At 38.8% G+C, this 21,660-nt stretch overlaps 1 protein-coding gene across 2 annotated transcripts in view; it reads right to left on the bottom strand.

The window, feature by feature from the left end:
- Positions 1–3,243: 3,243 nt before the first annotated feature.
- Positions 3,244–21,660, bottom strand: part of grik1a (glutamate receptor, ionotropic, kainate 1a) — a 35,432-nt gene continuing 17,015 nt past the window's right edge. The window contains exons 8-17 of one of the 2 annotated variants that reach the window (XM_085364523.1): positions 20,591–20,698; positions 20,265–20,309; positions 15,397–15,513; positions 14,842–15,045; positions 14,242–14,465; positions 13,580–13,698; positions 11,725–11,942; positions 10,080–10,305; positions 7,278–7,528; positions 3,244–3,411 (exon numbers count right to left, since the gene is read on the bottom strand). In XM_085364523.1, the coding sequence (XP_085220649.1) occupies positions 3,244–3,411; positions 7,278–7,528; positions 10,080–10,305; positions 11,725–11,942; positions 13,580–13,698; positions 14,242–14,465; positions 14,842–15,045; positions 15,397–15,513; positions 20,265–20,309; positions 20,591–20,698 (1,680 nt within the window). Of the gene's footprint in view, positions 3,412–6,440; positions 6,567–7,277; positions 7,529–10,079; positions 10,306–11,724; positions 11,943–13,579; positions 13,699–14,241; positions 14,466–14,841; positions 15,046–15,396; positions 15,514–20,264; positions 20,310–20,590; positions 20,699–21,660 lie in introns of those variants that run through there. The other variant, XM_085364524.1, reaches the window with a different exon arrangement.

Below are 21,660 nucleotides of genomic sequence, written 5' to 3' on the forward strand. Positions count from 1 at the left end.
CCATTTAAAAGCCAAAAAGCCATTTAGACATAGAGAGTTTTTACCGGAGAACCAATTTTTAATGAAGCTTTCAAATGTAAAATGCTTTACTGAAAATGCATAAAGAGGGGTCCTAAATCGGACGCTAACTATAAATCCCAGCATATTTATAATATGCGCCAGATAAAGCTTGAGTCTGCAAAGTCTATTTAAGAAAAAATAAATAAATAACTGAACGTCCCGTGTAAGAACTGCAGAGGTTTTCAAAAGTTTTCAGTTTTTTATTCACAAGCCCAGTTCCCCTGCACACCAGCAGATGGCAGCATTCACCCTGGATTTTTGCAGCCAGGACTTCACATAGCAGGAGAGAAAGGCAGGCGCAGGGAGGGAGAAACAGAAGGGGATAGATAAATAATGCTCTGCGCCTCTAAGAGTCCTCCTCCCTCTCGTTTGTCTTCATTGACAGGAAGGTTGACAGAGATGTGCCTTATCAGCCCCAGAGACTGTTCATTACATTGTGATGGATGGGACGCACTCAAATGTCTGTGCCTCTTTTATTCCGCAGTCATTATTTAGATTTGGGCCTTCTGTACTTGCATGTACAGTTAAGAGCTTTATATTGTAATACATGGACAAAGTCTGACAGGTCTGAAGGACTTAAATTGGTGAGAAACAAGCTTTTCTCCAGAAATGTGATGAAATCAAATTTAAACTTTGTCCTGCTGAGTTTTTCCTGTTCTTTGTTAAAGACTCTCAAAACCACCTTAGAGAAAGTGCATTCTACTTCTCCATTTTGGCATTGAATGGAAAACAGCAGGCTCTGTAATTTACCCTTTTTTTTATTTGTTTTCTGAAGGCTTTCTGACAGCTTTCTTCTTCCCCCACAACTTCAAACTTACTGACAGCAAAAACAGACAGACGCCACAATCCCTTCATGTCTCCACATCTCTCTTTCACCTCCCCAGGTTGAGAGCTCTGTGCTTTGAGATCATTGCGACGAAGAGTTTAAGCCAGAGACAACAGAGCATTAGTCAGGTGAGGACATCCTGGCTTAGCAATAACGGTCAGTTTAGCAGCATGCCAAGGTTGGAGTTGTAATCCATGGCCTCATTCGTGATGGATTAGATAATGATAAAAAAAAAAATACTGCCTTTGGTTTTGATTAAGAATTATGGGGTTAGGAGATTAGGGGCAACCAAACGCTACGTTGGACTGAGCCCAATCCCAGAATTAATCTGAATACCAAAAAAGAGAAAACTCATTACATGAAGAGATTAAGAAACGCTTGGTCGAATTCTCTCAAGATACACACAAACCAGCATACAGAGTCTACAGAGAGAAACGACAGCACAAAACCTCTGACTCCAACAATTTATAAGCTATTTACAGCATTTAGTGCTCTGTCCTGTTTGAAATGTCATTGCATTAGCTGCTAAGATCAGGGAAGTGAAGGTCAGTTTTGAATGTCCTGACATTATCAAGACTTAAACTTTAAGATGATCCATTAACAGTTTGTCTTAGTTTCTGTCCCCTTGGAATTGCTTCCTTACTATCATTTGGTTTGTAATATTCTGGAGTTAACTCTAAAACCGATTGCAGTAATGTTTATACAATAACTGAAAGAAAGGAACAGCAGATGGCTTCAGGCACAAAGGTGGACAGAGCACACACCCAGCTAGAGTTCAGGGCAGGTGAGCGGAAAGCCTCAAATGGTAAAAGGAGGACACAGTCATGAAAAGTACACAGGTTGGGTAAGAGCTGGTTATTCAGTCTTTGATCTTAAAAAAAAGTCCAAGAGGACAGGAACAAAAGTTGATATGGGGAAGCTTTGACTGTAATGTGGGGACTGACCAAAAGGGGAACGAGAGTTGGATTTGTCAGTAAAGACTTTGTTGTCACATATGTTAATCAGTGCTGTGCCGGGGTATCCGTTTGATGTGTGTCAAGTGTCAAAGTTGGTATCCTTCACCGTGTCCTCAGGAGTAGAGTTCCAGCAGGGGTGCGTGAATTAGTTAGTAATGCTGAGAGATAATACTGCTGAGGCTCCTAAGAACATTTTCATCAGCATAATCCTCACCTGTCAGTTGAGACATCTCTTGTTTGAGTAAGAGAGGGGAATAAAGACACACTGAATGTGTACAGTAGTCAAACAATATTAAATTTAAATGAAGCTGTCATAAGCCTCCATCCCTAAAACCAAGCTTTTATAAAGAATACTAATGGGAATATTCTGTATTTCCAAAATATAGGCTTTTATTAATTTTATGGTTCAGTCTGAGGCTTGGTGCTGTAAATTCTAAATCTGCTGATGGGTCTACTGCAGCGTGTATGTCAAGCTTAAAATGTACTTAAATGTAACAAATCTCATTGTGGCATGCAAACATCCACTGGGATCTACTGTCACTCCTGGAAGACACGATTTCTCCTCACGTTGTCAAATTTGACAAAGACACGCTGAAAAAAAGGAGGCTTATTGAAAAACAAGACTGTTACTCTCAAGGGAAGGAAAAAACTGTGTTTGTCTTTGACCTCCTTACAGCTTACAGCATTATAAAACGTCCTTTTCACTTTGTCCTTCCATTCTCCCTGTATTATATTCTTTTTTCTGATCCATCTCCGGGATGACATCATGATCACAGGTGTTTGTAAGGAGTCTGTGTGTGTGTCTGTGTGTCAGGATTGATGTTTGAGATGCTGGTACTGGAAGGCTATAAAACAGCAGGTGTGTTTGTGTCTTTCCTTAGAGGTCGTTATCTCTTTTCGCAGGTCAGCGTTGGCTCAGCAATCCTCCCTGAAGCTACTTCAGTGTGTGCCTACAAGAAACGCACACACACTGCTGCCAGCAAGAAACGAGAGCAAGAAATCATTTAAAACCATTTAAAAAAATGCAAAAGTCTTTTTATTGTTAAAATCAGTTAATTTTTGTCATTAAACGATGGGAGGTTCTATAAAGTCTGCAGATTCAACTCTGCGGACGCCTTAACCCAAACTACAGCCATGAGGGAACATCGATGGTTTGCACTATGACAGGGATTTCATTCTTGCGGTCATCACCTGTTTTAACATTATTAATGTTGATACAAGGCTAAAGTGTTGTCAACTACATTTACGGTACAGTATTTAATGCGTTATCCATACACAAGCAGTCTACAGGTGCTCAGGAAATAACGTCATAGCTGCTGGTGGCCCACACAAAAAAATAAGAGAACTGGAAAATGATCAGATACCAGTCTCTGCATTTCCATTTCTTTTCTGATTCAAAGCTTAAGTGTTGGAATCTCGTCTCGCTCCCTCCCTCTTTGAAGTACGTTTGGGTTGACAGAAGATGCAAGCGGACCTCGCACCGCCGTGAGGTCGTGACCTCCTCCGGATGCCTTTGTAACACTGCAGGGAGATCCCCAAGTCTTCCATCACGGCGCTAAAAGACACACACTGCCAGAGAGATAAAGAATTAAAGGCCGGAGTTAAGACACCAAAATAAACTGATTTCCAGTAGATACATGCTACTAGGAGTTTGGGTGAAGATGAATTAGAGAACTGGTTTGAGTCAGGTGACCAGGAATGGGAAAACTCACATATATTGTAAATTTTCTCTGAAAGAGTTGTGAAACATTTATAAACTCTGTTGTCTCATCATGAAAACCAATTACTGACAGAGATAAAGCACAGTGTCTGCTGTGCATTCTATTGCAGGGAGCTATGGATTTATAGTATGGTAATCATTTGAAATTATAAAAAAGTAGGCCATCTGAAATGAAAAGCCTCAGGCTTATCTGAATCTGTAGAACAGTACATTGCATTGAACACATTAATCTTCAATCGCAGTTATTTGCCTTTTATTTTGCCCTACTCTGGATGACGTGCTCATGAAATCATAATTCACAGCAGAAAGTCATCCAGTTTTTATCTGCTGAGCTTTACAACATAGAAGAAAACCTTCCTGTTCCATCCTTGGGCTTCGGGCTTCTTGATCTAGTATGGGTTTCCTATGAATACCAGAAAAAACTTCTTTTTTGACCTGAACAACTGACAATTCAAGTTTTTTGGTGACTAGTTGTAAAAACAAAATCATACCTGATTACAACAACAACAACAAAAAAGTTATATTTACTTTACTTGTGAAAATACCAATTTATCACTGGATATGCATACATTAAATACAATGTTCATTCTTGTATAATTTAAGTATCTTATCAATTTACTAAGTAGGTTATAGGATATGCACTCGTTGCATGCACCGACTGTATGCCCTGTAACAGTAGTAAAGTTATTAATTCACAGTAGTAGTTAATATTTGCTTTATCTGACTGAATATTGCATTCACTCTCATACTGCCTTTCAGAGAAGAAAAGGAACACAAGGTCAGTCCAGGGATAAAGTGAAAATTATTTTCCTCTGCAATACCATCCATCATTTCCTCGCTGAGAATTCTCTGCAGTAATATAAGTTATTAATGAAAGGACGACTTTACTTCTGGCCCCGGATTTGTGTCAAGGGACATCTTAACTCAACACATTGTTCAGTCACTGCTATCCTAACCTCAGCCAACCAAACCAGTCTACTAATGAGCTTAATGAGGAGGAAATATTCAAATGAGTTTTCCTATCTTTTGATTTCCCAAAAGGCATTGAGAGTATACACAAAAGTCTACTGAGACTACACTGCCAAAAGAAAGGGTACTTAACCAGAGTGAAGAAAACATCAGTAGGGAAGACCGGGGATAGTTGTAACATTTTTGACATTTCTGTCTGTAAATTGGAGCTCTTTTAAGGTGGTGGATTCAAAATGTAATGCAAAGTATTTACATGTCTCTGCTATTAAATAGTGCAGCTATTTTCTCTGCAGCACAATTACTCATTACATGGTATGGCCTCAAACACAAAGAGTGAAGTGTTGCAATTAACCCCATAGTCTGGGTTAGTTGTAACATATCCTGGGGTAAAATGTAACGCAATGAAATAAGGATACTGACAAAATCTTAACATGTAATCTTTGTTATTCAACACCTGAATGCACTTAGAGCCATTTATGTAGCTATGTGTGTGTGACAGAATGCAGAAATCTAGCTTTTCCAACCCCTAAAACAAATTATGGAATTTTCAAAACTGAATATTTCATTAATTTTGGTTGGTCTTCCTTGAGTTTGGCCTCATTGGCTCAGTGGGCCTAACCTACAACTCTTGCACCAACTTTTGAACATAACAATGAAGCTGAAAAAATGTAGTTGTGCGCCAGTATCGCAATTCCATCGCAATGTCCATGGGAAGAAATACTTTTTTTCATGGCCTTGGTGTGGTTTGCATAGTGCTTCAGAAAGATGAGGAAATCTGTTTCTCGCACCCATCCTGATTTATTTCCACTACCAATACTTCCTACTGCCCATCTCTGACAAAGTGGTCTGCATAACGTATGTGTGGGAGCACAAACATTGGAGGAATTGTGTTGCCAATGGCATTAACCGCATATACAAAGGTGACCAGTGAACCTCTCTGCTGATGTCGTTGCCCCAACTTGTTTAATATAAGTTAAAGTAGTAGTGTGGTAAGTTGTAACATTTGCATTATTGTTACAACTAACCCAGATTTTTTCTTTTACAAATGACCCAGACTCCTATAGCCATGAACTAGCTAACATTACAGCCAACGGCTAAAACATTAGCACTAAAGACCTACACAGAATATATCCCCATAGACATACAAATAACATGATTTAGGTTTGATGAGTTTAACTGCAAAGCAGATAATGCTATTAAACGTTGAAATAAAGTTTAAAAAAATTACTATTTATCTTCTTAGATTGTCTGTGTTTGCCAAAATGTGCTAATTTTTCACATGTGATAGAAGAACTGAATCGGGCATGTACAGGATGAATCACATCATTTGAAACTTGGCCCTGATTGGAGAAATTGGAAGTCTTACAACTGACCCACATTACAACTATCCCCGGTCTCCCCTATAGTGCCACACTTAATGCACATTGTAAAACTAGTTGCTATAATTTAAAGCTATATTGAATTTTTAGGATTTTTAGACTCCACATTACCAAAAATGTGCAACTATTTTGAGTGCTTTCTGGAACGGAGGCTGTATTTTAAGGCTCTAATCATTAATTTGCTCCTTACAGATAAGAAACAGCATACAAATGAGAGGGGAGGGCAAGTCATCACGGAGACACGCCAGCACGATGCCACAGAAACCACTTGCAAGTACTGTAATGCAAGTACTGCTCCCACCACCCTCATGAGGGAGGGTGGTGGGAGCACTTTGGAAATAAACAAGCACTTTGCAGGTACACGCTGAAGGAAAAAAGGGTCAACTATAGAAATGATTAAGGATTAGGTGACGCTGAAGGTTGAAGGTTTAGCTATGCTGGCATATTTTGGGAACAGTGGCAGGGAGAAGGACACCCGGTTACAAACCTATCAATAAGAGTGAGCATGTGTTGTATTTGTGTTGTCATGGCTACTCAGTGTCATCGCCCAGTAGCCTGCCACTCTCTAGATCTGTAGATAAGGAAGTGCCAGAGGAGGAGGTGGAGCCACGGCGCTGAAACTGACGAGACTGCACCCCATAAAAGAAACAAAATGCCTGATGCAAAGAAAAAAAGGGATGGATGAGAAAAGATAACACAGAAAAACTTGAAAAAAAATATTCTGATAATAAATAACAATATGGAAACAACATGAAAGAAAGAAAAATAAGGCAGACTGAAAACACGAATCATGCGCATGGCATTGTTGATCTTTCATGATATAATACTGCCTTTGTTACGTGTGAAATGGTATGCTTTTCTTGAGAAATATATTTGTTACCTCCAAAAAGAAGATTAAAATCATGTGAACTGAAGGATAATCCAGTACTGATATTTGTAGTATATAAAAAAAACACCCCACACAGACCTTTGTGTTTTATTTGACTACAATTTCTAGTTGTATCAAAACCTAGCATTCACTGTGTCAAAGCAATAAGTCACAAATCATTCTAATGACTGTCTAGCCAAGACACCGGCAGCAATTGCAAATTTTAATTTGAGTAATATCACTCAGATGAGCCATTGATTTCAACAAAAAAACATACCTTCCAACACGCAGAATGAGGAATGAACAAAATTTTGCTCGTTGTCAGTGCATACTTCCAGACATTAATCACTTCTGCTTTTAAACGATCTACAGAAAAACTAGGTCTTTTCTAAAAAAAGAAAAGAAAAAAAAACCCAACCCTCTACTCAGAGCAAAATGTAACCTTTAATCTGGTCATTTCGCATCATCACACAGCAGTTTATAGCATCACCTCACTTACCTCCTCTATGTCGGCGTTCCTGCGGGCCTTGTAGATGAACTCTCCAATGGCCACGAACACAGAGAGAACCAGACCGGCAGCCAGGACAATGAAGATACCGCCAATGTTTTCCACGCCCAAGGCATTGGCTTCCTTGTTGTCCTCTTCTGGACAGCCGTTTCCTCTCCACCACTTCTCTTTCATCATGTGCAGCTTCCCTTCCTCCTGGAGCTGAAGGATGGCAATGGTCACTTTATCCCTGTAAGGAGAACCTGGTGAGAGGGAGGGTAGAAAAAAGTTTTTAAAGTCAATCTTTACAGTTTACATCACTACATTTATATGCCACTATTTGCTCATTATTATTTGTTGACGAATACCATTATCTAGCATTAAATATCCATGCTATTAAATTGGATATAAATATTTATTGTGTTTTTCTGAAGTAGTATTTTTTTTTTCAGAAACAGCAACAGTCCCCAGAACTGGAGCCTTACTTTTATGTGACATAAGACTCAGTCATAACCTTGCAGACATAACATGCAAAAAAAATATGTCACATGCAAGTCAAAACATGTCCTGCATGTGCTTCGTCTGCCCTTTTAAAAAAATCATTCCTATGTGATGGGGAGGGCACATTCTCATGTTAAAGCAGAATTTATCTGAGTGATCTAAGTCTGTAATACTAAGTGATGAAGATTATTTTCCACCTGATTCACCATAATTTGATTAGCAGAACAGGAATAATAATAACAATTAGCTGCAACTCCACCCACATGCATGTGAACATGATGGCAGTCACCACTTGCATGAGACTCTGCACATTTTTATTTTATTTTCCTACGCGTTTGAGATGACAAGAAACTAAAAATTCTAAAAACTAAACACTGCCAATATCTTTCTTTCTCCAGCCGCTAAATTTGGAAGGTATTTTTTGCGTGCGAGAACAGTGTGTCACACCTTTTGGCCTGTGAGAAGTGCTGCAAAAGAGTTGTGTTTAGTTTGCGAAGAAAGAAGGAACATGGCTACAGGCTGCACACAAGATTTCCCAGAATAACTATTTTGTCTGTACTACACTGGGCTTTTCAGGTTGACCAGCTCTGGAAGAAGACTTTTTTCCTTGTTTGTCCTTTCTGTTGTTGTTTTGCCTTGTTGGAGCTTACATTGCAGTATACAGAGTTTTGTACATTTTTATTGAGTAAAACTAGTCGACAGTCTTTGATATATCCACACACGCGCGTGTGTGTGTGGGTGAATTGTGTTGCTTAGATTGTTGAGATATACATTGCTGTGCTTGAGAGTCACCATCTACCGGAACCAAATTCCTTGTATGTGTCTGTGCATATACATGGCCAATAAACGTGAGATAGATATCTATCTATCTATCTATCTATCTATCTATCTATCTATATATATATATATATATATATATATATATATATATATATATATATATATATATATATATATATGGTTTAAGAATTCTTAAACAGTATTAAGAACTCTTACACCCTATAATCACTATTTCCTGTTATTTTCTGCATCCCCCCTCTTTTCCTGCTATACTTCCACACTCATACACAACTTTCACTCTATCAGAGCCTATTGATCAGTTGAGAAAAGCGCTGAATGGACTAACTTTTTAGCACAGCGTGGGCACAGCTACCTCTGCTCCGAGGGATTTAGCCTAAAGCAGTGAGCCGCTCATCTGTGTTTATCTCTTAAGGATGTCTTTAACCTAAACCTGACCATGTACCGAGTTCCCGTGCTCTGAAAAAAACATCCTACCAAACACACTAAACCACTACTCTCCACTACAACAGCAAAAAAAGTATTTAGAGAGACTGGTCCTGGTCTGGCCTTCCTAGATAATGCTTTGTCATTTCTCTTGCTTTTACCACTCTATGCACATCTCATTTTTGTGCTTTTTTGGCCAGCAGGGAAGTAAAACTGAATTCAGAGAAATAATAGGTCAACATCAAACTGGACTGGATTAGAAAAATCCTGTACAAGAACAGTTAATGCCAACTTAACTACCCAGGGAGGCTTTCTGTTTATTGGCCCTCTCTGTCATACTATGCTACAGATGCTCCTCCATTCTGTGGTGGCCTTTAATATTTTCAACAATGCAGAATGTTTTCTACAGGAGCAGCAGAGTGAAAATTAACAGGCTTGTCAGGTTGGCTTGCTGTTATCAAATAAGCCTGAATCTCTGACGGAGGGTTTCAAACCTACATCAGTTGCAATACCTTTGCATCTTGATAAGAGAAGAGAAGAAAGAGAGATATATATTAAGTATTGCTTGAGTAAACATCCAACAGTCCTGACATCAAGTGCAGAGGTTGACCTGCTTCCAGTTCAAATTCTAACAAACTGGCCTAAAGCCTTACAGCTGGCAGAGCTTTCTGATGGAAGGGTATTTGCATTTTGAGGATAAAGGGTAGCTGCTCTGCACTTGAACTCCTGAGAAAAATATGCAAATTCCTAATGAAATAAAAATTTCTATCTCTCATGCAAAACATTAATTTACAGACGTTTCTATAAAAAATATTTTCAAGTAAAATAAGACCACCAGGATCTTTTAATCAGAATTTAATTTGTTGTGCTTGAAGATATGCAGTAATTGTCTATGGCTTGCTTTAATTGATATATTTATTTAATAAGAAATGAGTCTTGCTGCAGTGAAATATGTCAAACACAAGGAGTTCTCAATTCAAAATATGTGACTCTACATGACTTTTTTCTTTACTTTTTCAGGGGCTTTTCATTCGGAGATAGGTGACAAAGATGATGTTGAGGCATAAACATCTTTCTTGTTCATCCTACCAATAGGTGTTCCTACTCCATAGCCCTTGGAGTCTATGAGACCCCCAATCTGTGTGAGGTTGCAGTTCCTCTGGCTGATGTACTCGATGCTGGTGGACTCCATCAGCATGGCGTAGTCTGTTGTCAAGACGCGGGTGATACCTTCTCTGTTGTTCTTAACCAAAGCGGTGTTCTTCCTGCTGCTCATAAAGGCCCACATCTTTTCATAAGTGGAGATCTTTGATTTCTAAGGAGCAAAGCAGCCAAAAGTTAATAAAAAGTGTACAGTGTTTAAAATAGACTTTGTGCGTTCGTGTCTACACAAGCGCAGTTATATGTGCTTAACTGGATTTCAACGCTTCCATAAATGCATACAAGTTTAACAAGCAAGCTGTGTGGGACTGTGTTTCAGCGGGAGTCTCAGTCGATGTGTGTGAGTGTGTGTTTCGCTTTGCTCAGTCAGAGAAAATGGGACAGCTGTGTTCTAAATCTCCTCCAGCTGATTCAATTTGTTCAAGCCATCAACACAGCCTGCTTCTTCCTATCGAGGCAGCCATAATCACTGGCTGCAATCTGGGAGGATAAAGCCGTGCATGGATCACCCCTGCTGAGCCACAGGAGGCACAGAGCCAGGGTAGCTGTGAGGCAAGGAAGTGACAGCCCACCCAAGGACACTAGTACACTAATGCATTATATAATAGGAACTCACAAATTACCGTATACTTCAACACAGACACTCCCAAATTCTCGATATGCATCGTCTCCATTTCCCATCATACAATCCTTCTTGATGGATTCACATCACCAGCCATGAAAGAATTTATTTATTTATTTTTATTTAATTTCATTATAACAGAATTTTGGCAAAAATGCAGGATGATACAGAAAGGAAATTATATGATTTTAAGAAGTATCTGTTCCCGTGAATTATGTTGAGAAACTGTAATAAACTCATTTTGACAAAGGTAAATTACAAATTTAGTGTTGAGGCACTAAGGCTATGCCCAATGGCTGATGTTAATTTTGGTTGGTACTGTGACTCCTGAGTTATGTATTTAAATATATTAAAACCTCATAGTTTTAAGAAATATGAAATATTGCTATGGATGTTATTGCTATGGGGTGAACTGTCACCCCATAGCAATAACATCCTGGGTTTGAATCCACCAACCAGCTGACGATCTTCTCTGGGGATTCTGGCCTCCTCCCACAATCTACAGACATGCTCATTAGGATAACTGGCAATAGATATGAATGGTTCTTTGTCTCCCTGTGATTAACCAACAGTGACCTGTCCTGGGTGTATCCTGCTTTTTGCACAGTTGGTATAGCCTGCTGCCCGCATGTAACCCCGAATTGGAGAGAAATGGAAAAAGATTAATGGATGGACAAACAGCCTTTTGCAAGCACTTAGTTTTACTGAAAGATAACAAAACATTTTCTTAAAGGATGCAAAAATCAAATATCTATGGTTTGCATTCAGTGTGAAAAATCACTTTCCTCTCCAGCAGCATTACCACATATTCAGTTCGTCACCATGGAAAACATATAGCTTAATATAAACATAAAGAGAGAGAAAAGCCCTTGAAAGACAGATTATATAATGTAATACGTATTGCGTCACATATTTCTAAAAGCCTCATACTAGACACTACAGCAGGTTTACCTTGAAAAAAGTCATAGTGGATCCATCCCTAACTGCACCATATTCAATCCTGGTCTGCTTTGCCAGGTCATCTGCTGAGTCGATGGGTGCGTCCATTCGTTCCACTGTGAGGAAGGCTGCCAAGTTGGCCGTATAGGATGAGATGATGATCAAGGTAAAAAACCACCAGATGCCACCAACTATACGTGTGGATAGAGCTTTAGGCATCAACTCTGAGCCTGGAAGCACGGAAAACAGAACCAAGGGGTTAAGAACGAGCACATGTGGTAAAGGTTTAAGAAAGGGAGAGTGAGAAACATGTTGATAATGCAGGAATCATTTTGTTAATATCAGAATAGTGAAACTAGAATAATAATAGGTGTTGTTTGCATGTTTAAAAGATGGGAGAAACCGATTTACATTGTTCTTAATCGCAATATTTTTTCTTAATCCTAATTGTGAGATTCACAGTAAATACAATGGTACACTTTAGAAGATCTGACAAAGGAAAGCTGAAAGTAAAGAAAATGTAGCAGCACATGTAAAAAGTAATGAAGTGCAACACCTAAGCACCAAAATAAGCAAAGTGCTTTATATTTTTATTTGAAGGAAATTGGGGAAAACATATTCAGATAACTGGAGAATACATTTGCCACTTTTAGGGTTTGAGGTTTGGATTCATCTGTGCTCGTTTTTTTATTCACTCTGAGTGAAAAGAATCCCTAAATGTGCTTCTAGAGAAGAACCCACAGCATCAAAAAGCTCATATGCAGAATACAGTGCGGAGAGTATAAAACCTGCCTGAGCTTGTTTTTTGATAAATGCTGAAAGGGAATCAGTGCAGCAGGAGACATGTAATTAAAGCTTTATCGGCAATCTGATTTACAGATAAGAAAATAAACCAACATTGAAATTTGCACGAATCCAAAATGAGCCCCACTTGCTCATCTCTTCATTTTCTGCCTTTCTAAAGAGCTAACAAATTACACACATAGCTTACTGATAGTTACACTTGGCTTGCACTCGGCTGATATTGTCAGTAGGTTTGCTGACCACTCAATCAGGCACGTCAGACTTTGCCTGCCCAAATCTCCTGCCTTTAGAGAGATAAAGTCCTTATGATGTGCAACATAATTCTTATAATAGGGTTTGGATGCAATTCATGTGAACTGGAGCCAGGATACATGGAAAGGGCATTCAAAGAAAATAGGAGGAAAATATTGATGTTTGGCATTAAACAGCTCACAGCCGAGCCGCTGTGCAGGGTTTTCATTTACTGTAGCTCTGCAGTAAGACCCCAGTTTTTGCTGCTTCTATTAGTAAAGTTTTAACTTTTTAAACAATAGCATTTTTGGTTTGTGTGTGCTTGTGTCCTAACCTGATAAATTTAAATCAAACATTTAACTGATGTTTCTTGTTATGTTCACCATCGTTGTGCTAACTGTCTGTCTGCTGTGTGCTGCTGGGTACATAGTGTACAAAGAGTGAGATCGAATCTGTCTGAGCTGAAAACCATATTTTAAAAAAGAATTTAAGAATGCACAAATATTTTTAGGTTATTATTTTTTGGGGGGGAAACAAAGCCACTGCAGAACTACCAAAAACTGCAGTGAAGGTTGTTTCCAAAGTGAGTCAATGATTATAGAGCCCCAAATGAATAATATCCAGGTGGCCTCCGATTTGATCTGACTGCAGGGACACACTAATAGCATAAAAATTTTAAAGCACACACATGTTGGTAAATGCACGTTTTGCCAGGTGTCTGAACAGAAACACGTTCTTCATGATTGTCAAAGACACCGTACATACCAAAGCATTTTGTTAATTTGACAGTCAACATACAATTTCATCAACCGACTATATAAAAATAGTTTACTTTGCCGCATCAGCGCTCCAACTCCAAACCAGAAACTGTTGAGTAAAGTGAAATTGTTCTGAATTAGAGTCGAGGACGGGTTGCACGGGTGTGGGTTGTACCACTCGTAAGGAGTAAACCTGCAAGACAACGACAGAAAGGAAGCGAGATTAAAAGAAGTACGGAACCAGTGTGCTGCAGGTAATCATAATTCAGTCATGCAGTTCACATTAAAACAGGCTTCCATTAGTGCTTCAGTGCAATCTGCACTTTCACAGAATGCAAAACACGTATTTTGAGTCTCACATTTTCATTGTCACTTACAGGTTGCAAGGTGCAACCAGCTGGCAGATTTCTTTTTCGTACTACCGTAGAAAAAGGTGGAGAGTTTGCAATTACTCCCAGCTACTTAACAGCCACAATCAAATCCACTCTGGCAGCTGATGGCTAAAAGCACACTCTCCGTTATTTCTGAGTAGCAGAAATTTGCTAAAATATAGTCGAGCCAAAACATCACAGCTGATTTGTGATTCTTGTCAGGCTCGCCCACTTTTTATTGTTCTAAAAAGCTCTGTGGTGGCATTCCTTAGTAACCAAAGAAGAGTGTGGCAGAGCTGAGCTGGGGCTTTGGACAGTTCATCACACCTCAGCTCGTCCCCTCAAGCATCAGTGCATCCTCTCACCTGGCAATCACAAAGAGGACGCAGCTGACCCCTGTGCAGGCCAGCAGCACGTACATCCAGATGTCCGGAGACAGGGGATTAAGAAATGAGAACACGCCTGGATTGGTGCCGTTAGGTTTCCGGTACAAGATACTGATGCCTAAGGTCATGAAGGGCTTGGAGAAGTCGATAACTTTCTCTCTGACATAGGTGATGGTTAAGGGAGCCACGGCAAGGTCTGCAACCTAAAAAACACCAAACAAAAGTAACCCACTGCAGGTGAAGTGAGCACTGTTCAAGGGCTCTCATCGGTGCATCAGTATTCACATGATGAATACACCTCGTTAAAAGATTTTCTTTACTTGAGAAAACTGTTAGAAAGCAATGTAATATTTATTTATAGCTCATAACTCTGGTCAGATAGCTTTGTTTTTGTTAGAAGCCTTGTTAATATAGTCAGAGGGAGCATTGATTTTTATCAAAGAAAGAAGCTTGTACTGGTCTTTAAACAAGGCCTGCAAACAGGCTTGAATGAAATCTGTGAATTCAACCGTGGAAAACGTTACTCTACTTTATTTCCCAATTTAATTTGAGGGGTTTACACTTTATCTAGTAACTCACATGGTCGATCAGCTCCCGGACCATCCCGTTCCACTCTCCTTTATCATTCTGGGCTCCATATTTCCCATCAGCCACCAGTCTGACTTCATACGTAAAACCCAAGATGTTTGAGAGCTCTTTCAAAAGGTCCAGACAGTAGCCTTCGTAGCGATCATTCCCAACCAGCTCCTTGTCTGACTTTCTCAACATCACGTAAGGATTTTCCTGTGTAAAACAAAACATTCATCTTTTTATGGTATATTCTTTATTCTGACCCTTTTTTATGCTTAGTATCCTAAATGAACTAGTTTTGTTATTTTAGCTTGTAGATCCTTTGCATGAGCACGTGCAAATTATTTTATGGACGGGATTAATAAAGAATCGGCTTCGCTCTGTGCTGACAAAACGAGACAAAAACTGTGCAGCCACATCTCCTAAACACCTCTTTCCGTCTTTGTATCCTTCTCCTTTTTCATTGCATTCCCATCTATTGTTCCCCCTATCTACATTAACCATATCTCACATGTGCTTCCCTTCTTCTTTCTATGCTGTCCTCTGTTTAACCTTCCTACTCACCAGTATTGTGGTGACAATGAGAGTCCTGTTAGCCAGAGAGTCTGTCACATTGTTATTCTTGTCTCGCCTGGACTCCTCCGTCAGGTTCATCCCCCTGTACGAGTTCCACACAGCAATCTGCAAAAGCAAACAGGGCTTCAGAATTATTGAACCACATTTGCTCCTTTGATCAAACACAGGATGTTACATTTGACACCTTCTGGAGTCTCTGTGTAAGACTGTTTTGCAGCGTATAGACCTTTACTTCTGTTTAAGCTTTAAACAACGCTGCGTTTTTATGATTAGCGATCACCTGTGCAGGAAAATAAGCTGACTGATTACTCCACTTATTTCAGAAAAATAAAGAATAACGAAGTTGATTTAATCTCCAGATCTTAATGGGAAAATAGAACTTGCTCTGACACACCGCATATTAATCATATTTTCTGATTCGCCGAACAGAAAAATGAAAAAGAAGTATAAAGGTTTAAAGACCTGACACTGCCTCCTTTTCAACTTTCTGCTTCATTCACTATTCTACAGCATTTTCCCTTTGCTGAGCTTTGCTCTGATGATTTTGGGCAAAGAGCTAAAAAATGTAATTTTATATACAGCAAATATGAAACTGAAGGAGCAGTTTGGACCAAACAGATTTTGAGTACAACAATTTCATTATGACAATTATTGGATCAGTTAGCACTCGTATTTGAGTAGCATCCAGTGATGTGCAAAAGTCTTGAGCCACCCCTCATTTCTTTGTATTTTGCAACCTAGATGCTTGACTTTTGAGCAGTTTTTTATAAAAGGTGGTCTTGAGGAATAGTTCTCCAGGCTTTCTGAGGGTCTTTTAAAGTTTCTTTGGACATTGGCTGCTTTTTCACTCATTTTCAGTGCAGTCCTTGTACCGGACTGTTTTTAGATAAATTATTTTTGTTGTTGGTTTATCCACTTAACACTGACCTATAAATCATTCAAGCATTAAAAATGACACCTAACTCAAGGGATGAACCAGGGTTGTGTATACACATAGCATACATGTGAGCAAAGAACCCAATTTAAATTATATCTTTAGACGCCATCAGCTTGTTGCAAAAACACACCATTTGTTTCCATTTCTTATGTTTAGCTACAAAAATGCTAAAGATAACACAGTTTGAAAGATATAAAATAGTATTTTTCCAACAACTTGATTCTCAAAAAGCTATCAGATGAAAAAGGAGAAGACAAAAGAAGATGTGGCAGACCGAGGAGCTTTCCACAGAAGATGAGCATTATTTCTTCCCTTAAATAATAGGAAAAGAAATCCAGCTAAGACCTGACACAGGACCTGAGAGATCCATCTGGGTCCCCATTTGATCCATATATTGTTCATTTTCCAGCATGACAATGATTCATGCTGAGAGATGAAGCCATGCCGTAAAATCAAAACTGGATAGAAAAACACACAATGGAGCACTATCGGTTATGGATTGGCCTCCCCAGAGCCCGGACCTCAACATTATTAAAGCAGTGTGGGATCATGTTGACAGAGAACAGAATAAAGTGCAGCATCCAAGGAACTCTGAATATCTATAATGGAGCCTGGAGAACTATTCCTTAAGACTACTTCAAAAAATTACAAAAGCGCTTTCCTAAGAGAGTTCAGGCTGCGTGTTGAAGAATAAAGGTGGTCGTATCAAGAATTGATTTTTAAGTTTGGGAGAACTATAAAAACGCTGGTCCTGTTTTATTTCCATGTTTGAACATGTTTCAATACAAAGAACATAAAGGAATGTGGGATGGATCAAGACCTTTGCACAGTACTGAATATGTTACTGAAATACATCCTTTACTTTAACCTGAAATAACTGCTGCTGACAGCAAAAGGGAAGCCCAGTTTAAATATATAAATATATAATACTGAATAGTAGAACTACAGTGCAAACGTGTTACAACAATACCATCCAGTAACTGCTAAACAATTTATTTTTCTCCATGTTGTCATTTTAACAATGAGCTGAAACAATTAGTTGACTAGCAGCGTGACAAAAAAGTCATTTTTAATTAAAATGAACAATTATGCTTCATCTCAGATAAAAAAAAACAAAAACAATAAGAATTGTTGGGATTTTTTTTTGTCTTTTTTATTTATGTGATCATGAAATTAAATGATGAAAAGCATTACATGAAAAGACATCTGAGGATATTACGCTGGGCTTTGGGAAATTATTTTTGCATTAATTTGGATTTATTACATTTCTGACCATTTTTTTCTAATAACTACAAAAAATAATATCAAAACCAAACATTAATTAAAAAAAAATTCAGTTAGTAAACTTAAATAAGTAGTGGAGAAAGGGAAATTACACCAGCAGTCAAGAGAAAAAGAAGGGTAGATAGGGTTGGGAGGAAGAGAGGACAACATGGTGAATGAGATTGTCTTAATCATCAGACCAGGCGGCATAATCCAGACAGTTATCAGATTAGAACAGATGTCTGGCAGCTGGATTTTTTTTAACCTTTCAACTCCCTTTGCTTTAGCAAAGGTCATGACAGGTCTGGAATGAAGCTAAGAACATTAAATTATTAGGCCTTATTGTTAATAGAACTAAAGTAAGTGCCAGATAAGCTTTTCTCCTCTGGCGAGTCATTCTGTGAACAAAAATGTGCCTTTTAGTATTTTTATTCAGAAACAATGCCCTCTCCATTCATTCACTGCCTAAGAGGATGAAGAGAAGTGAACGCATCAGTACCTCTCATTAAACTGAGCTCTGCAGAAGGTACAGTCTTATTTTTACAATTTATTTTTCTGAAAATGGCTGGGTGGGATTACCTATTCCAAAAGATGAAATGCTTTTCACTCTTCATTACACTCTGTCTTATTCTGTTAACCAAGTCCGACTGATGGAAAATGTGTTCACTTATAACCTCGCTAAAAGCACTCCATATCTCCACCGAGTTACTTTTTGCAAGGGACCATAAATCTGTCTTATCTGTGGACACTGCAGATGAGGAACACTGTGAGTGGGGATGGATTGAATTAATTGCATTGTCCTCAATCTCCAAGATAATTTGTCAGAGTGAGAATATTAAAGATGTGGAGAGTATTTTGGTCTAAAATTGTTTGGTCTTGCATCATTTAGCTTGCGTTACATGCTGTTGTAGAGGGCTGCTTCTCCTCTGTCGAATATCAACAGTATGATTGCACAGTTTGAAGTTTAGGTAAAAGAGCAATCGAGCCAAGTCAATGAAATTAATCCTAAAATATAGCCTAGGACATCCGTACCGCATGCAGCCAGCATCTTTAAAACCCCCGAGTCATGGATTTTCTGTGTATAGCCTTGCAATTTTATCGTGTACACCAGAGGAGCTCCCAACAACTAAGTGTGCTATAAAAACTGACATGAATTGGCTCATATATGCTGTGAGGAAAATGTTATCTGTGAATCCTAACGCTCATCCTCATCCAGAACCAAATCAGAGTGGAAAACCGTTACCACAGACTTAGTAAGCCAGGCCAAGAAAGCTGAGGAGAAAAAAATATATATTTTCAGGAAGTCAACAACTTTAAAAAAAAAATACTTTTTTTTCCTCAAGAGACTTTCACTTTGTTTTGTCTCATCATCCTCTTCAGAGTGTATTTAACACTCCAGTGCCCAAGAACTAACACAACTGCAACGGACTGATAATTCATTTTTTATTACCATAAAGCCAGGCAATTTATGTGATGTGCTTACTATATAATGGCATTTCCTCTGAGGTGAGGCTTTTGAGGACTGAAGGTATTGAATGGAATTAAAATTACAAATAAATCAGAGCTTTTGCAAACTGACAGTTCCTGCCTGCCTACATACCTGTCTGACAACTGAGACAGACGCAGGTGCTATGAATGAATCGAACATTCACTCTTTCAATCATCAAAGCATTGCTTTTGCATAATTGCTGTTAAAATTTAATTTAAACTAGAAAGGAATCTGAATGGAGTTATGAAGTTGATTTGTTGTATAATCAGTGCACCAGAGGGTGTTATAACTCTGCTCTTTGTGCCAATCAAAGGCCAGGAAAGTAAATCTACTCCTTTTATAGATTTAAAGTTTTTAAACTTGAGATGAGGTGTTGCTTATGCTTATCAGATTCTTTTTGGTACAAATAAATCTAAAGGTATTTGGACAATGGCACATTTTTGTGTTTTCGCCTCTGTAGAGCACCACAGGGAGTGCAGACTTTGAGCTTCAATTCAAGAAGTTTAACCAAAGTGTTGCATTAGCTGTTTAGGAATTACAGCCATTTTTATACATTGTGTCCCATGTTCAGAAACTGAAACCTAATCACTAAATTTTTAATTCAATATTTTTGTTAAACCTCTTGAATTAAAGCTTAAAGTTTGCACTTTGAATATGTGATTTAGAGTCCTCTTTAGTGGTGTTCAGAAGAAAAATTTCAGTAAATATCATTTTTCAAAAACATGTGGCCCTTATTGAGTATAACCTGCATGATTTCCATTAAAGTACGTATGAAGGCAATCTAATAGCGAAGCAAATTATAGCTTAGTAGCTGACAGAGAGCTATTTTTATATATTTGCTTACGTCTTTCCTGCCATCAAAGAATGTGAAATTGCAGCACTTACTTCCTAATCCTAATGGAGGTACAGCTATATGCATTTAAACAAAGTAAATTTGTACTTTTTTTCCTGAAAGTTTTGACGAGTGTCAAAGCAATGCCTGCACCCAAACAGGGGAAAAACTGAAACGTCAAACACATGGCATTGCTGCACACAAAATCAGTGAAGAAAGACAAAGTTGACAAGGCAGGGAGCAGCAAGGTGCACGGCATGTAGAGTGAGAGTAGGGCAAACAAGAAGAGGGGGCAAACAACAAAGGCTTCCACCAAACAAGGCACTGGCACAAACCTCGATCCACCTTTTCGTGAGGCGGCTTCCGCCCTCCACAACACCCTTTAGGAATTGTGATGAGAGCAACGTGAAGCACAGACAGCGTGGAAATTAATAATCAGTTAGTGCAGCATTATTAATATTCATGGCTGGACAATCTAAAACAGCTAGTAAGTGTGTTTTAAAAGGATGTAAGTACAGAAAACTAAATGACTAATCAGCTCTCGCTCTCGCTCTGTCTCTCATATACACAAACACAAACACATGCCCTAATGGAACGAATAAGCCAGTGCGAAAGCAGCATGAGAGCGTTGTAATTGGCTGTTCCAGGCCTCTGTGCTCACCCTGGCAATGCCGTCCTCTTTGAGGCTGATGATGTCCAAATCAAAGTCTCTCCTCAGGCCATCTGTCTTGTTAAGAACAATGTGCCCTGTCAGTCCATCCCACTGTGCCTACAAAAAGGGGAGAGAGAGAGATTTACAGAGAATTGGAAGACCATCTGAGTTCCTCGTCTATCCAGACCTTTGGAAGTCGGACTCTAGAACAGGCTGCTTGCAGGAGAAGTGAAGGAGGTCCATGCAAGAAGAGAGGAAGCTTGAAGGCTCACGGGATCACAACAAGTGAAGATCAACAGGTTGTGTAGTCTCAATACGCATGAAAGCTTTTGTTTAAAATAGCCAAAGCAATTATATGCATACATTTTTTTTCTCGCTTAATCAAATAAAACCAAAAATATTTTACCTTTTTCTGAATATACTTCCTATTGGATGATTCCCTTTGCTTTGCATGTATACCATTCTTTTCTTGTTTGTCCTGATTATTGACAGACTGTGATGGAGGTACATCTGGCACCTCTTTTTTATTAGAGAAGAGAACAAATATAAACCCTACAGCTATAGCACTTCAAATTGAAATGTTAATGGACTGTTCCTTTTTATTTCACAAACATTAAAAATAATTGCACCACATGCAACCATATAATGTGTCGCCTTTTTAGGAACTGTCTGCGAGTCTGTCTTGCAGATCACGTCAAGTGCTGAGATATTTTTAGGGCTGTCTATTAGGAACAACAGGTTTATGATCTACCCACAGATTTGTTCAATCATGGGACTGTAAGAACTGCTCCAAAAGCTTCAGCTTGTGTTTCTAGCAGTAGTTGATGGTGGAGTCTGAGGTCTGTGTTAGATCATTGTCCTTTCAGACAGCCTTGTTTTCATTTCACTTTCTTCACCGACTACACATTTGCATCCAGAATTTACTCAGATTTAGTGGAATCCCTTCTTCCCTCTATCTCTGCACTGTTTCCTGTGCCTCAGGCTGCCTCACAACCCCAAAGCATAATATTTTTGTCCTTCTGACAAATTCTTCTCCCCTTTGTTTTTTCACAAACCTACTTTTGTTGATTGTGGCCAAA

This window comes from Diplotaxodon limnothrissa, linkage group LG10 (assembly GCF_057381915.1).
Source record: "Diplotaxodon limnothrissa isolate DT_005_m linkage group LG10, D_limnothrissa_male_GT1.1, whole genome shotgun sequence".
NCBI lineage: Eukaryota > Metazoa > Chordata > Actinopteri > Cichliformes > Cichlidae > Diplotaxodon > Diplotaxodon limnothrissa.